At 39.5% G+C, this 14,937-nt stretch overlaps 1 protein-coding gene across 13 annotated transcripts in view; it reads right to left on the bottom strand.

The window, feature by feature from the left end:
- The window catches only part of mycbp2 (MYC binding protein 2), an 80,525-nt gene that overhangs the window by 39,934 nt on the left and 25,654 nt on the right, over nt 1-14,937 (bottom strand). For 8 of the 13 annotated variants that reach the window (XM_086090496.1, XM_086090501.1, XM_086090505.1 and 5 more), the window contains exons 17-34: nt 14,683-14,793; nt 13,002-13,106; nt 10,865-10,984; nt 9,768-9,849; nt 7,760-7,877; nt 7,322-7,680; nt 6,304-6,476; nt 6,089-6,214; nt 5,838-5,965; nt 5,661-5,752; nt 4,084-4,218; nt 3,910-3,993; nt 3,724-3,820; nt 3,463-3,655; nt 3,024-3,298; nt 2,298-2,519; nt 2,024-2,215; nt 46-252 (exon numbers count right to left, since the gene is read on the bottom strand). In XM_086090496.1, the coding sequence (XP_085946622.1) occupies nt 46-252; nt 2,024-2,215; nt 2,298-2,519; nt 3,024-3,298; nt 3,463-3,655; nt 3,724-3,820; nt 3,910-3,993; nt 4,084-4,218; nt 5,661-5,752; nt 5,838-5,965; nt 6,089-6,214; nt 6,304-6,476; nt 7,322-7,680; nt 7,760-7,877; nt 9,768-9,849; nt 10,865-10,984; nt 13,002-13,106; nt 14,683-14,793 (2,819 nt within the window). The remainder of the gene's footprint in view (nt 1-45; nt 253-2,023; nt 2,216-2,297; nt 2,520-3,023; nt 3,299-3,462; nt 3,656-3,723; nt 3,821-3,909; nt 3,994-4,083; nt 4,219-5,660; nt 5,753-5,837; nt 5,966-6,088; nt 6,215-6,303; nt 6,477-7,321; nt 7,681-7,759; nt 7,878-9,767; nt 9,850-10,864; nt 10,985-13,001; nt 13,107-14,682; nt 14,794-14,937) is intronic. The other 5 variants (XM_086090498.1, XM_086090509.1, XM_086090502.1 and 2 more) reach the window with 4 other exon arrangements.

Below are 14,937 nucleotides of genomic sequence, written 5' to 3'. Positions count from 1 at the left end.
AAATGGTGCACAGTGAAACAAATCCAGCTAAATACTCTTTCTTACATCGTCAGCGAGCACCTCCAGCTCATACTCGTGGATGCCGCCACCTCCGTACACACAGACACCCACCAACACGACACCCGGCTTGTCTACAGTCATGCAGATGGCATCCGGGGAACCGTTGCCCGTGTTCCAGCTGCGGCCCTGGCTCGTCTTGGTGAAACGGTTGGGAGAGGCCTTCACAGAATGGAGCGAGTTCAGACCATCAACCTAATAAAGAAGAGAAAAGAAATAATTAATTCTATGTTTTGAGGTTTCTTTTTGTGATGCCACCGTAAGGGTTAAATTGATGGCAAAAACAACTACAGCTATTTTTTATATTAAATTTGATTCTGGAGCAGGATATTTAAATCAAAAGTTCTGTCACTCAGAATCTTTGCATTCAGGCAAGAAGATTCCTTAGGAAACTAACCTCTGGGGACACCGGAACGTATACCGTTCTCGGGTCATCCAGGGGTCACAGGTGACTATTTTGGTATGCATAACTTGGATTGCACATGCACTAAAGGAACATTCAGTGCTTGAAGCACCGCCTCTGGCAGTTGGGAGGGACGAAATAGAACTGACTTTGAACAGCAATCCAACCACACAGTGTGTTTGGCCTTAAAGGGACAGTGTGGAGAATTTAGCGCCATTCAGTGGTAAAGTAATAGTTAATTCATTTTAAAAACCTTCAATTAATTTCTCTAATATGAATAAAAAATATGTTCCATCACATCAACATACATTTCTTTATTAAATCATCAGTCAAGTAATCACTAATTATACGAAGGAGAAGAACGTAGCAATTGGTGGTAGGCTAGCGAAGTGTGGTTTCCCTAAGGCACCGTAGTCTGCGTGCTTCAAAATGCAATGCTTCAGCTGCAATCTATTAGTTCACCACTAGTTCACACTAAACTTTATCCTTTAATGGAGACATATTATGTATTTTTTAAACAACAATTAAAAATTCAATAAAAACATCCACTTGTCAAACTTAAAATCACTGTATTTTCAGAAGGCCATTCTGTCTCATGCAAATCCAGTGCAAATTAGTACACCTTTTGTTACCATGACGGCCGGTGACCGGGCAAGGCTAAATACAGTTACTTTGCCCGCCGATTAAAAAAAGTGGACCTTTAATCAGCCTATATTCACTCAGCCTACCTTCCAAGTCATGGTTTGGGGGTGGTTATTATGTAAATTAGTTCATTACGGTTACACGACTGGGCAAAAATTCTAATGGCTCACTCAGACATATTTTCAGAAATAGACATTCAACCAAAGAATTACTTAATTTTAAACTTGACGAATGGGCTGGCCCAGTAAAGATGCAATAATTTGTATACAAGCTATTAAAAAGCCATTTTCTCATCATGTCCACTTTATTTGTTTAAATCAATGAGTTCTATTTCGTCCCTCCCGACCGCCAGATGGTGGTGCTTCAAGCACTGAATGTTTCCTTCGCCCATGCGGAGTTCGAGTAATGCATACCAAATTAGTCACCTGTGACCCCTGGGTGACCCTAAAAGGATATAAGTTCTGGTGTCACCCGAGGTTCATTTCCTACGGAATCTTCTCGCGTAACCACGAGGATTCCAAGTGACAGGACGCTCTGGCGGTCGTCCGGGACTCATAGAACCGAAGTTACAGTCGTAACTCTCGTTTTAAAATGACTGCCAGGGGGGTTTGCTCACTGCTTCAAACAATTGCACTTTCCTAAAGGACAAGGCATGTCTCCTTAACAAGGGGTGACAAATTGCTGATGCTAAGAGTTGCTGTTCAGTGGCGGTTACTACGGGGACAGCTGAGTCCTGACTTTTGCTTATGGTGGTATAGAAGCAAGGTGGTGATAACCAAGACAGTGAGTACATCACGACTCAGCAAAGCGTACAAACAGAATGGAATACTACATCCACTTTAGCTGCCAGCAATTTCTCTCAACCATAGAAAGAGCTTTAGCACGTTCAAGACCACTGTCAAAGATGATCAAATTCCTTACCTCGGAGCCCAGGGCAGAGGCAGTGAGCTCAGAAACGATGGAGGCCAGAAGGCCACAGGTGTTGGACACCAGGTGTGGAGAGAAGAGCTCCACCTCTTTCCTCAAGCTCTTCCTCACCGGAAGCACCACGATCACCAGCATCTTCTCCAGGACCTCCCGGAAGCTGGTCATTCCCATCAGGTTCTCCTCGGTCTAAGGTAGACCACAATGACAATTCAAGCCTTTCAACAATTTCTTTCATTAAAACAGTTCACGACGTGCACATGACACTCACATGACTTAGCTTTTCCATGTGAGCCACGAGTAGGGGAAAGCGGTGAGCGAGGGCTGAGTCGTTCTCCGTGCTGACTTGCTTGACTAGCGAGCGCAGCAGGACTTCGCCGTCGTACGCGATGGGCAGAATTGACGTCAGCTTGACCGAAGTGTTGCACAGAGCTGACATCACCGCCGCCAGCAGACGACTGCTGGATGTGCGGAAGTTAGCCTCAGCGATGTCCTAGAAACAACAACAAAATGGCAGAAGTGCTATTAGTGCTGTTTATTTTCCAGGTGTTCATTTAAACACATTGCACATTGGTGTTATGGCATGGTGTTTCTTTAGATAATTTCTCATAAAACGTTTCCAGAAAAATTTAATAAAACAATTAATTTATTCATTAATTAATGTATAATTTAATTTATTTTTAAATTTATTTTCATTTTAAAATGCCACCAGAATGTGCACTATACTAAACCTCATTTCAGCAAGTATCAAATAATTAACAAGTGAATTTTTTTTTCTAAAAGAGGGACTTGTGGTAAGTCAAGAAAAAAATTGTTAAGTAAGATATATATATATGTATAGAGAGAGAGAGAGAGCGCGAGAGAGTTATGAATTATGGAGCAAATTAGTCAACCCATAATTTATGCCAATTAGAATTTGTTTTTGAAAGACAACCAGCTCACTGAATGGCTGCGATTGTATGAAAAGTGCAAAAACAACAACAAACTGATCACTAACCTGATCAAGGCAGTTGAGCAGGTCACAGAGGCAGGCCCACTGCAGCGCCGGCGTTGGGTAGAAAGAGTGGAAGCAGGCGGTGAAGGTGTTGTGGCACTCTTGCAGCACGGCCTCCAGCAGGGTTAAGGGCTGGGACAGGTAGCCCTGCGGGTCGTTGTCCAGCTTGGTCAAGCAGTTGTCCGTGCTCTCTGACAGGATTTTCTTCAGTAAGCTGCGCGTCTTCCCCACGCACTCGGCCAGCTTGCTCGACTCCTCCACCACTGCTTTGGTGTTGGCTAGGAACCAGATTACAGAGTCAAAGTGAGAACACACTGTTGAATTTAAAACTCTTCTACTATTATAAAGCAGTCCCTGGGCCAATAAAGGGCCTGTGTGAGCATTTGATCGCTAAGCAAATGAAAAAGCCTGCTGAAGACATTTAAATTCCACGTGGTCTTACCAGCAATGGGGAAGATCTCGCAGATGTAGACCCGGAGCAGGCGGAGGCAGCAAGTACCCACAAAGCGCAACCTCTCCAGGTCAAGCAAGGTGGCTGTGTACTGGAAGCCCTTCAGGCCTCGCAGCTCCTCAACACCCAGAACCAAGGTGGTCCAGCTCCAGTGGAGGATGCTGAGCAAGGACTCAAAGCACTCCTATGAGGAATAAAAAGTGTAACTACCAAGCTATGAGATGTCCCCACCACCCCCACCATATTATTTACCACAGAGACTGTCCGAGCAAATGAGCGCTTCAGGATGTGAACCGGCTCACTGGTCTGCTGTTTCCCTTTCGATGCATTCCCATCATTTGAAGGAAGCCTAATGTGAAATAACATTGTACATGTTTAATTGTCAAGTTGACAACATATAAAAAGAAGCATGAATCACGATTAAAAGCTGTTACTTGCCTGTAAAGTAGCTGAGGTATTTGACCCGCATTGACATCTGTACCATTGTTTGACTTCTTGGAGCTTTTGAACTGGAATACCACACTAAAGAGAAAAAAAATGTATAACAATGTACATGTCTTCCCAGGTATGTTATACACATTGCATGGTAAATAAACATGAAGTGCATTGTACCCATCATCAGTGGTGATGGTAGCTTGTCCGTGAGACCCACAGTCACTGCTGGGACCAGACACCCGGGCCCAGGCCACGTACCACCAGCCCGACTGAAGCAAGACTGGCTCATCAAACATCATGGCATATTTCTCCCTGGAATTGAATTCAAAATAAAAACAACTTTTAACTGAGAATGAACAAAGACTGCAAATTCGCTTGAAAGTTGTTGGGAAGAATTCTTTCGTCATATAGTGCCCAGCAGCATTTTTTCACTCAAGTGCAGTGAGTACCCTGTGTCTTATTAATGATATGTATTATGCATGGGGATTTTATTTGTGCGCATGAAATTTAAAAAATACTTGTAATCCTTTTTTTTCACAAATAAGATTTACTTCAGAGAATATATTATAACATTAAATAGTGATTATAGTGATTATTTTACTATTTATTTAGACGGTGGTTGAGTGGTCGCCTCCCATCCGTGAGGTTGTGGGTTCGATCTTCACCCCTGGTGACCATGTCGAAGTGTCCTTGAGAAAGACACTAAACCCCTATTTGCTCTTAATGGATCTGGCAGCGCCATGCGTAGCAGCAGTGAGCCATTGGTGTGTGTGAATGTGTGTGTGAATGGGTGAATGTGAGACTGAGTCACGCGAGAATCGGCGCATACGTCATCAATCTGAGACAATGCGAGCTGCGACCATTACATCATCGCTGGAGGAGTATCCTGCATAAGGTGTCCAGACGGACGCGTATTGACATCTTTCCACTCTGGAGCCCGGTTTCTAAAGTGATCGTTTTCAAGCTCCGAAACCGCGCCGTCATGTGGACGCACGGCTTAAACGGTAAGAAACTTGTGAGGATACATTGAAACTGGCTTTCGTGTGGACGGGGGCCTTAAATTGTAAAGCGCTTTGGGCACCGTATGATGCAGTTTAAGCGCTATATAAAAAGCAGTCCATTTACCAATTATATAACATATTTTCCCAACTGCAGACCAGGTTGTTTTTTAATATGTATTTTGTTGTTTTCACACATAAAATGCCACCTAAAATAGTGTTATTGTTATAAATATATAACATCATATTTATCCAATATGAAAAATTATTATTTTCATAAATAAGTAAATATATTTTCAACGATTATCATCATTATTCATGTCAATTTGTATTACAATAAATGTTTTCACCTGCAGACAGTAATTGGCATCAATTATAGATGAGGAATTTAATTTAGATGCTTTATTTGACCAAATGTATTTTACAGAATTTGTCTTTTTTATTTCCACAAATAAATCATGATACTTAAAAAAATAATATACATTATAAAAAATGTCAACAAATACAAGTAAGTATTGTATCAATACAGCTTCACAGAAGCGTCGTTTCCCGCGTAGGCAGTGATTATTGTGGTAAAGATGACTACCGCCACAAATAATGGTATCAGTAAGTAATTATAGCCATGCAGTACCACACTTTTTTTATTTGCTTCCTGCCAGGAAGAAAGAAGGTGTCTACTTAGGCCATGTGTTTATTTACTTACGGATTAGGCCAGTACTTGAGTAATGTGTAAAACATAATCTAAATTAAGTGTACCTGGCAGCACAGTCATAGGCCAGTACGTCAGTCTCAGCAAGCAGATCTCCATCCGTCTCATGGTCACCTCCATCAGGCCCCAGTTCAAAAAGCTGTTAAAATGTAATGAAAAGATGAAATTAATTCAGAATAAGATGCAAATAAATACAGTCTTAATTTGAAATAAGGGTTGTTTACCTTGATCTTAGCTGTATACTCTCCTCGTCCACCAAACAGGCCCAGCCCCCCCAGCAAGATGTCAGCATCAGCACAAAAGCGAATGGCCTCCACAGAGTGGGCCGAGTAGCCCCAACCGCCACCGTGACCTAAAACATCCCACATCGTTAAGAAGACTATGCAATGTGCTGAGAGCTATTATGTTCAGCAGCTAGCATGCAATAAATCACAGCTCAAAGGGGACTGGTTTATACTTCCAAGCACACACTTACTCTCAAAGCGGTTCACCACGCTGTAGTCCTCCTTGGAGTATACCTTCATCACCGCCTGTGTTTCTTCCTCAGCGCTAGCCACACCCATCTTCAACTCCTGCATAGCCGCCAAGGTGTCCAGGCAACCTGTTGACAGCAGCATACTTCCCCTTAGCACCAAACCTGGCATTCTGGTAAACGCTAACAACAGAGAAGAAATAAAGCTCTGGCATTACCAAGAATGTGTAAGGCGCCATGTGAGCGTGTAGTGGTGGCGTGTGACCCTGCAGGCAGGGCGAGCTCCGGGCTGAGGATGCTGCAACGAGCCTGTAGGTCTGTGGCAGAAGGCATTCTGGCGTCTGCTATCACTGCATTATAGCACCACATCTCTCTTGAAGCTGGTAAGAACCTAATGACATGCAGATGAACATGCTTAAGGACAATGGAGATTAGTTGTCAAAGTTTTTTTTTGAAGGAGCATGGTGTGAATATGTGGATTGGTTAGCTGCCATATATGTTTGTTACTCAAAAGATGTTCAAAAGGTAAAGTGGTATATGTGTTGGGTTTTAACCTTCAGTCCAGGGGTGGACAAACGTTTGAGCTCAATGGCCACATTTGATTTTTAGAAGAAACAGGTGGACCAGGACATTTGAAGGAAAATATAAAAAGTTAAAGTGGGGTTATAAAATAGTTTGCAGTAAGTATTTTAATAATAATGACTTTTCATTTAAAATGGTATTATAGACTGTATAATTAATCTCATTATACAGTAATAAACTGAACATGCATTTCTGTACTTATTATATTAATAAACAAATCAATCAACTAATTATTTCTTTTTTTATTAAAAGAATAAACACATGCACTACGCTGTTATAAATTTACCAATTATTTAATTAAACAAATAAATACAAAATGTTCATGCATTTTTTCATTTTAGCAATATTCTTTATGTTTCCATATAGTTTTATATGTTAGTATTTACAATAAATAAAATAAATATTAAATATTTTATTTTAAAAAGTAAATATCTTTTATTCAACTAATTTTGAGGGGAAACCAATGACTAAATTAATGCAACAAATATTACAGGACTCTTTTTAATGTAACTTGTTGATTAAAGTAGTCTGCCCCACATGTCATACTTTGGCGACGTTAAAATTTTGCTTACAACATTGCCTGTTCAACTGATTAAAGTTTAATTGGAAGGTTTTTAATGGAGAAATAATAGCACATAAAGTCCTTAGACTGACCTCCATATGACATCATACACAGGGTCCAGACAGAGTCCAAACCCTTGCAGGTCCTCCTGCTCAGAATCATTGAAGGTGCGGCAGCTTCCGTCCATTTTGTTGATGAGTAAACATTTGAACGGTGGCGGCTCCGACACAGAGGAGGGCACGAGACCAATGATGTGTTTGCTGGCAAAGATCTCAGAAGTGGCCAGCACGTGGGAGTTAATGAGCGCCTCGTCGATGCGCAGGAACGTCTGATCTCCGCTGGCGCCGATCCAGGTGGCCTTTCGTCCATATTTGGCACCGATGTTGGGCATAGGGGATGGCTTGGCGTTCCAGTAGGGCATATCAAGGATAGGTCGCCCAAGCTGCCCTTTCTGAGAGATCAATTGTGTGTTTTGGGGTTTCAACGTGACTCACGTATTGAGTTCATTGCGGAAATTGTTATTTTCTTACCGAGAAACTACCAAAAGTGAAGACCTGCCCGTCGACGAGAAGAACAACAGTGTGGTTGCTGCCTGCCGTCACTTGGACACTTGGACCCGGGAGAGCCTGGATCAGCGTGGGAGATCCCCTACAAGGTAGATACACGAGTTGCCACTTTTTGAAAAGGATATACATTTGTATAGCATTCTTAGGTTTACAAAGGTTCTAAAAAATGATATTTTGTGGTAAAAAAAAAAAAAAAGAATGGTACACATAAACATGACATCACACAGCACAATCGGGTACACTAAGTTAGCGTCACTATTAAAGTTTTTTATTTTATGATTTAGCAAGGTTTGCATAGTTAATAAATTTTGTTACAATGAAATTAATAATACATTTAAAAAAATGCTTAATTTTGACCATATGTGAGCCCTTTGTCCTGCTTTTGAAATCAGTTACCATTATCTGACATCTTAAGTTTGCGATCTAATATTTACCACCAAATATCTTTTATATACAGTAGAGGCCAAGGGCTTGGACACACTTTCTTATTCAATGCTTTTACTTTATTCTCATGACTGGTTACTTTGGAGATTTTCACTGAAGGCACCAAAACTATGTATGAACTGATGTTGAGTTATGTATTTAACAAAAAAAAAAAAGGTGAAATAACTGAAAACATGTTTTATATTATAGATTCTTCAAAATAGCCATCCTTTGCTCGGGTTACTTTTTTGCATACTCTTAACATTCTTACCTCTGGGAACTCCTTAAAGACTGTTAGAAAACCCTTTCAGGTGACTACCTTTTGAAGCTCTTTGAGAGAATTCCAAGAATGTGCAAAATATTCATCAGCGAAAAGGGTGGCTATTTATTTATGTATTTATTTTATTATTTTCACCTTTTTTTTTGTTAAGTACATAACTCCAAATGTGTTTGTTAGTTGTCATAGTTGTCGTCATAGTTTTGATGCCTTCAGTGAGAATCTACAATGTACATAGTCATGAAAATAAAGCATGTATTGAATGAGAAGGTGTGTCCAAACTCCAAACTCCAAACTCCAAACCTTTGGCCTGTACTGTATATATATTTTTATATTTAGTTTCTGATCAACTAAAAACTGTAAATTTGAGGAAATTCTTCTATTTCTGACCTAGATAAAGTCCTTAAAATCCTTCTTGAGGATTATTTTTTAACAAATGGATAATTTAATCACTTTTACTGTAACTGATGAGAACATTAATCAATATTTAACATTAACATTACATATTATAATAACAGTTTACAATCTTAACTGTTTCCTCTTGATGTATCTTTATTCTAGCGTGAACATTTCCAGTATGTGTACTATGAGAGAATATTTGTTATTACTAGTTAGCTGGCATAAACTCATAGCTGCACAATCAAGAACCAACTGTATTAAGTTGCATGCTAAAAGACTAGCTGCTCAAGTGAAGTTGCACAAAGGATGTTGAATCCTATTTGTATTTAATGCCTTAATTTTTAGTCAATAAATGCTGAGTTAAAATGTATTCATTTTTTTGACATTTGCCCCACTGAAAATGTTTATAGACGATAAAATACAGTTGCGGCTATTAAGAAAAAATATGGCTTATCTAAATAAATTATGATATAACCTCTCCGTTATGTCATGTTTTTATTGTTTAATAAAAACCCTGGCTTCAGGTCACTATGATTAACCTGCAAAAAACGCTCCTCAAAAGTTCGAGACTTGCACCTAGGATCGTTTTTCATAGTATTACAATAATTCTGACATTTTGGGGTTATGACCAGCTGTTGATTAACTATATTGCAGTGTTTTTAGTTTCATTATTATTATTATTACTTATGGAACAAAAGTGTTTTTCATACAAATATTAACCATAATTATAACTTCAGAACTGCGTTAGTGATAGACTATGGTGTGCTCTGACTGATTTGTCTACAAATTCAGGTTACATTGCCACCATGCTAACAGAACCTTGTTATAAAAACGAAGACACCTGTATGTTTGTAAAGACAACCAAAACAGTACCTGGAGTTTACGTCACCGTGTCCAAGCTGACCATGTTGTCCATAACCAAATGTATAGACGTCTCCATTCTCCATCAGCACCACTACAAGATAAGGTAACCATAAAAACCACAGGGGAAAACGGCAAAAAAACAAGTGTCATTGAAAGCATCAGTTGGAATGAAACACGTTAATAATCAGAGGAGAATAAGAGTCTGCTTGTAAGTGGCATGTGGTTATTAAGTGTAACCGGTGGTGGTTTTACCCTGCAGTGTCCATGCAACGCAGGGAACCAACCCACAACGCCAACACATCTCCGGCTTGGGAGCGGAGAGCGCTCACCACTGTGCCAAAAGCCACCAGCTCAGCAACCAGCACCCTCGTTGAAGGCATGGGGTTGTGAGGATTTATAAACACACAAATACGCAGCTCAAACTGGCATCCGTTACATAAGAAGACAAATTTGATCTGAGTGGAGACTAAGGGCAGCAAGAAAACAACATGCTGCGGCAAAGTTGAGACAGTGGAGTAAAATGCTGCGGTGGCCAAAGCTAAGACATAGGCAACAGGGTAATTTGGTCCTAAAATGTCATATTGAAATATATGTATATTAAAAACATACTAAAAATATATAATATATTACAATATATTATTAAATATATTTAATATTTGCAAAACCCCGACCAAATGGGTGAAGAAGCAAAATTTTCACTTCAAACGCTTCATCAGTGCCGCCCGGCACGCATTCGCAACTGACCGCACAAACCTCATTGGCTACAAATGGAACACCACCGCCAGAAACATTGAGCTCACGTTCAGTCTGACAGCAGTATTAGACTATGTGATTTTATCCAAAGAGATTACAAAGTGGCGACTGTGGAGTATCATACTGCAGCATCCAGACCTGAGGTACAGCCATAGGGTAAGCTCACCTTAGTTAATTTTAGTATCCGAAAATATTAAATAAATAATATAAATAATTAATCGACTCGACTAAAAAGCGAACAATAGTGATTCATCACAGTCATATTACCGGTTTCAAATGCCTGAAACCCCGACTGACCAGAATTTAAGTTTATGGTTTAAGGTTTAGGTTTAAGGTTGCAAGAAGTAACCTACCTGAGTGGTGAAAACCGCAGCTGACCTGCACAGCTCGCACTTCACAGTCAAACCTAACCGCCCCGGGTGGGTAGGTGGTGATTTTACTGGCATCTTTCTCACCACGCTCACTGCTGCCATCTAAAAGAGAAGAAAAGAAGAAAAAGCATCACACAAGCGGTCCTGTTTTGAGGGCAAGAGAGGGTGGTGAAAACTGCTCAGCTCCAACTTCCAGAAGTCTCGTGTCTACACTCCTGGGAGAAACTATGCTGTAGGTAAAAGGAGAGATGGAAATCACATGCTGAAAATGAAAGAGGGAGTAAACAACAGAAGTTTCTGTCAAACAGTCCCAAAATAAAATATCATTAAGGTCTTCTGCATGAGATACGACAGACTGTGTTTTTGTATTAGTATTTTTTTTTCTACAGTGAGGAAATGTGGTCTACTGAGAGTCTTGTGTTAAAGGTCTGACTGTGGGAGTTGAAAAAGCTGTGTCAATGCCCATGAATCACATTGACCACAATCACTGCCAACTGTTTGTGGTTTACAAAAAAAACTGAAGATCAGAGAACACCAGCTGCCCCTGACTATCAAACTAAATATTGACTGGCTCTTGCCCCCATGACTTAACACGCAGGGCTGAAAGTTAAGCAGAAATAAGACAGTGGTGCGCAAGAGTGTGTCAATGAGGGTGCTCAAAGCTGCTGGGGGTCAAAGGGAAAAACACAAAGACTACAATGAGGAATAGCTTCCTCTTCAGGAAGGGTGCGAAAAAGTAGACAATTGTCAAAAATACATAGTGGACCATCAGAACTCTTGCTGCATCAAACGTAAATTTAATCAAAATAGAATTTGAATGTTTAATGAGAACTCTGAACCTGTCAAATTACAGTGGTACCTCGGTGTTTGAACATAATTCGTTCAAAGTCCAAATTGTTCAACCTCCAAAAAAAAAAATTCCCATAGGAAATAATGTAAATGCAATTAATCCGTTCCCAAGCTCCAAAAACAGAAAATTTCTATTTTAATTTATATTTATGTTTTTTACATTTACAGTACAGTACAGTATTTAAACAATAAAAATACTTTACCTTATCTGTTGTGGTGTGATGGCATCAGTGGATGATAAATGCTATGTTAATGCTAGCTTTAGTTCAGTGCTGAGTTTGTGTATTTTACATTGGGCATATTGTTAGACTACTAAGCGGTCCTTGCGTGCGTTGTTTATTGACAGGCACGCGGTTGAAAAGCTAAGGGTGGTCCTCGTGCCAGTATTTACAGAAGTAGTCACGGTACGTACGACTGTGCAATAATCTCCTTCCTAATTCCACTGTAGTTCGTAGCACTGTATGTTATTCTTTGCTCCCACTGGCATTGTTGTCTTTCTTTGGGCCCATGGCGAAGAAAATTGTCGTGGAAAAATCAAAATGCACTCGCGAGTATGGAGCACCTCCGGAAGTATTCACAGTCTGACTGGAAATGAGCAGTGCATCGTCTCAACTACCGCAACGTGAGCATTCGGCATTGCTCGGTTTCACTCGGCTACCCGTTCAAGGTATGTTCGGCTTAGCTTGCTTTGCTTGGGTGTTGGAACTCCGAAAATGAGTTCAAACTCCGAGGCATTTTTTACTCAGATTTTTTGGTTGAAGTCCGAATTGGACGTGTTCCGAGACGTTCAAACTCCGAGGTTCCACTGTAATTCATTTCAGGCTCCAAATGTGGCACCATGCAACTTTGTATTAACTTTGCAGGTGGTGTTTTAAAGTAGCATTTGAACAAAATTAACTTTCATTCAATATGAAGCAGCTTGTTTTCCACTTCTGAGGGTCTAGTGTAGTTTTTATTAAACGGGAATGGTGAAGGGGTTTCCTTCTCGTTGGCATTAAGTCATAATAAAAAGCACTCTGTCGGCAAAAAGTCTACCAGCAGCGTTTGATCCAGCCCACCATGCAATTCGAAAAAACAAATAAAACCTTAGTGGAACTGCTATTAAAAAGTGGGTCAGTGTTGCCACAAAACTAAAACCTAAACACACTTGAATGACCCCCATCAGAGAGTAAGAGAGGAAATGGGCGGGACAGCCAGATGGGGGAAAATGAGTCAAAAAAAGTGGGGGGAGCGTCTCCCTGCCCGTTGAGGTAGTGTAAGACCGTAGTACCTTTGTGCTTGTCCCGTTTATGCCTTAGTGCCTGAAGGGGTCTTATTCTGGCTAGGGCTTGCTCACGCTGGTTCATTAAAATGGTACCGGGGAAAACAATGGGGCCTGGGGGAGAAAGAAACTTTCACATGCATGCAACAACGCTCACAAATCAATGGGAAACAGCACAGGATAAATACTGCTACGCCACGACCATGCACGCTCACAGAAATAAAAAAGCATGGGGGAAGTCACCAAGGCACCCAAGCTAGCGCAGCACCTTAAAGATATTTGAAATGAAAGGGGATGAATGCATTGTTTTATACTCATGCCATTCACACAATTTCTAACACTCCCTGACTCTTTATTAACACATTGAAAGGCTCTTAAAAACGCATTTCATTCTGGATTTGCCCCAGGGCTGCCATACGTCCAGCCACACATGGCAACTGCAACTGTACCATGTTTGGAAAGTCATTACACTTACTTTGTCCTTTTAACCACAACGCCCATCGTATTACAACCAGTTGAAATATTAGTTAATAGTTACGTGTCTGTAAGTCAATTTTGAGTTGTTTTTGTGATGGAGAGGTGTGTTGTATGTGTACCAGGAGTTCAGTAAAGTAGTTACTGTATGTGGTGTTATACAAGACAATATTAGCCACACTGAAAAAACATACTGAAAAAATCCAGAATAAAGTCAAGATTAATTTATTTTTGCAAATTATGATTTTGCACTGGAATTTTAATATTACAACTTATTCTTCTAAAATAGTTTCATAAAATTCAGACTTATTTTTCTTTAAATATTTAAAATAATAATACCATTAAAGTTTGTGTTTTTCTCCTAATACTACAATTTTCTCATAAATTTACATAAGGTAATGTTGGCTTTATTCTAGGAGAATTCTGACCTAATATAACAACTTTCTGATCGATTTACATATGGTAATAATATGACTTTATTCCAGGAGAATTGTGACTAATTTATTCTTTGTTATATTACAAAAAATTATCTGGTAATAATAGGAATTTATTCTAGTAAAATTTCACTTTAATCTTGTAAAATATAAAAAAAAAATTCAGTCTTTCAAAATTATATATTTTTTATTTATTCTCCAACGTACATAAAGTTATTACCTCATTCATGCAAATTATGATTGCTTGTAATTTTCAACTTTATCATATTTCAATATGTTGTAAAAAAAATAAAATAAAATAAAATCTTACAATTTTCTTGCTCAATTCCTTTTCTCCCCTCTGAATTTTGTGTGTTTAATGTGTTTTTCTTTTCCAATATTACAACTTAGTATTTTATTTAATTAAGAATTCTATTTTATTCTTTATATTTGACTTGATTCACAGAAAATCTAGTTTTTCCCCCTCTTTATATACATTTTTACTCTATTTTCATAAAATTCCATTTATTTCTCTAAGAAACAAAATTTTATTCAGTTAAATACAATTGCATTATCTTGATTCTACAGTTAGTCTCAAAATAATATATATATATATATATATATATTTTATTTATTTTTTTCCAGTGTGGCCAAAATACTATTACTTTTTGAGGCAGGGCCAATCTGCACATAATTAAAAACAAAAAAAATCCCTGATGAACTGCCATAGTTCTTATGGGGAATTTTATACAGATTGCCTAACATAAATGGATGGTCCCCATCTGTCTCAACCTGATTCCTACCTCGTCCCTCCTCCAGCCTGTGTCGGCGGTTGATCCTTTGCCGTTTCTCCTCCTGACGGATCTGAATGTGCTCCTCGATGTTCACTCCTGGAGGGGGGGGAACAGGCACAGCTGATAACAAAAAAAAAGGGAGGGGGTGCGAGGGGTGCAGCCAGGCCAGACAGATGTAGGATGGGAGGAGAGGAGCAGAGCAGAATAAAACAAGACACACATCAATGAATGAATGATGATGGAGAGACGCAATGGACTAACACT

This window comes from Leptonotus elevatus, chromosome 12, assembly GCF_054856555.1.
Source record: "Leptonotus elevatus isolate MCC_2025b chromosome 12, RoL_Lele_1.0, whole genome shotgun sequence".
NCBI lineage: Eukaryota > Metazoa > Chordata > Actinopteri > Syngnathiformes > Syngnathidae > Leptonotus > Leptonotus elevatus.
The sequence above is the reverse complement of the archived record's forward strand: the minus strand, read 5'-3'. Positions and strand labels throughout refer to the sequence as shown.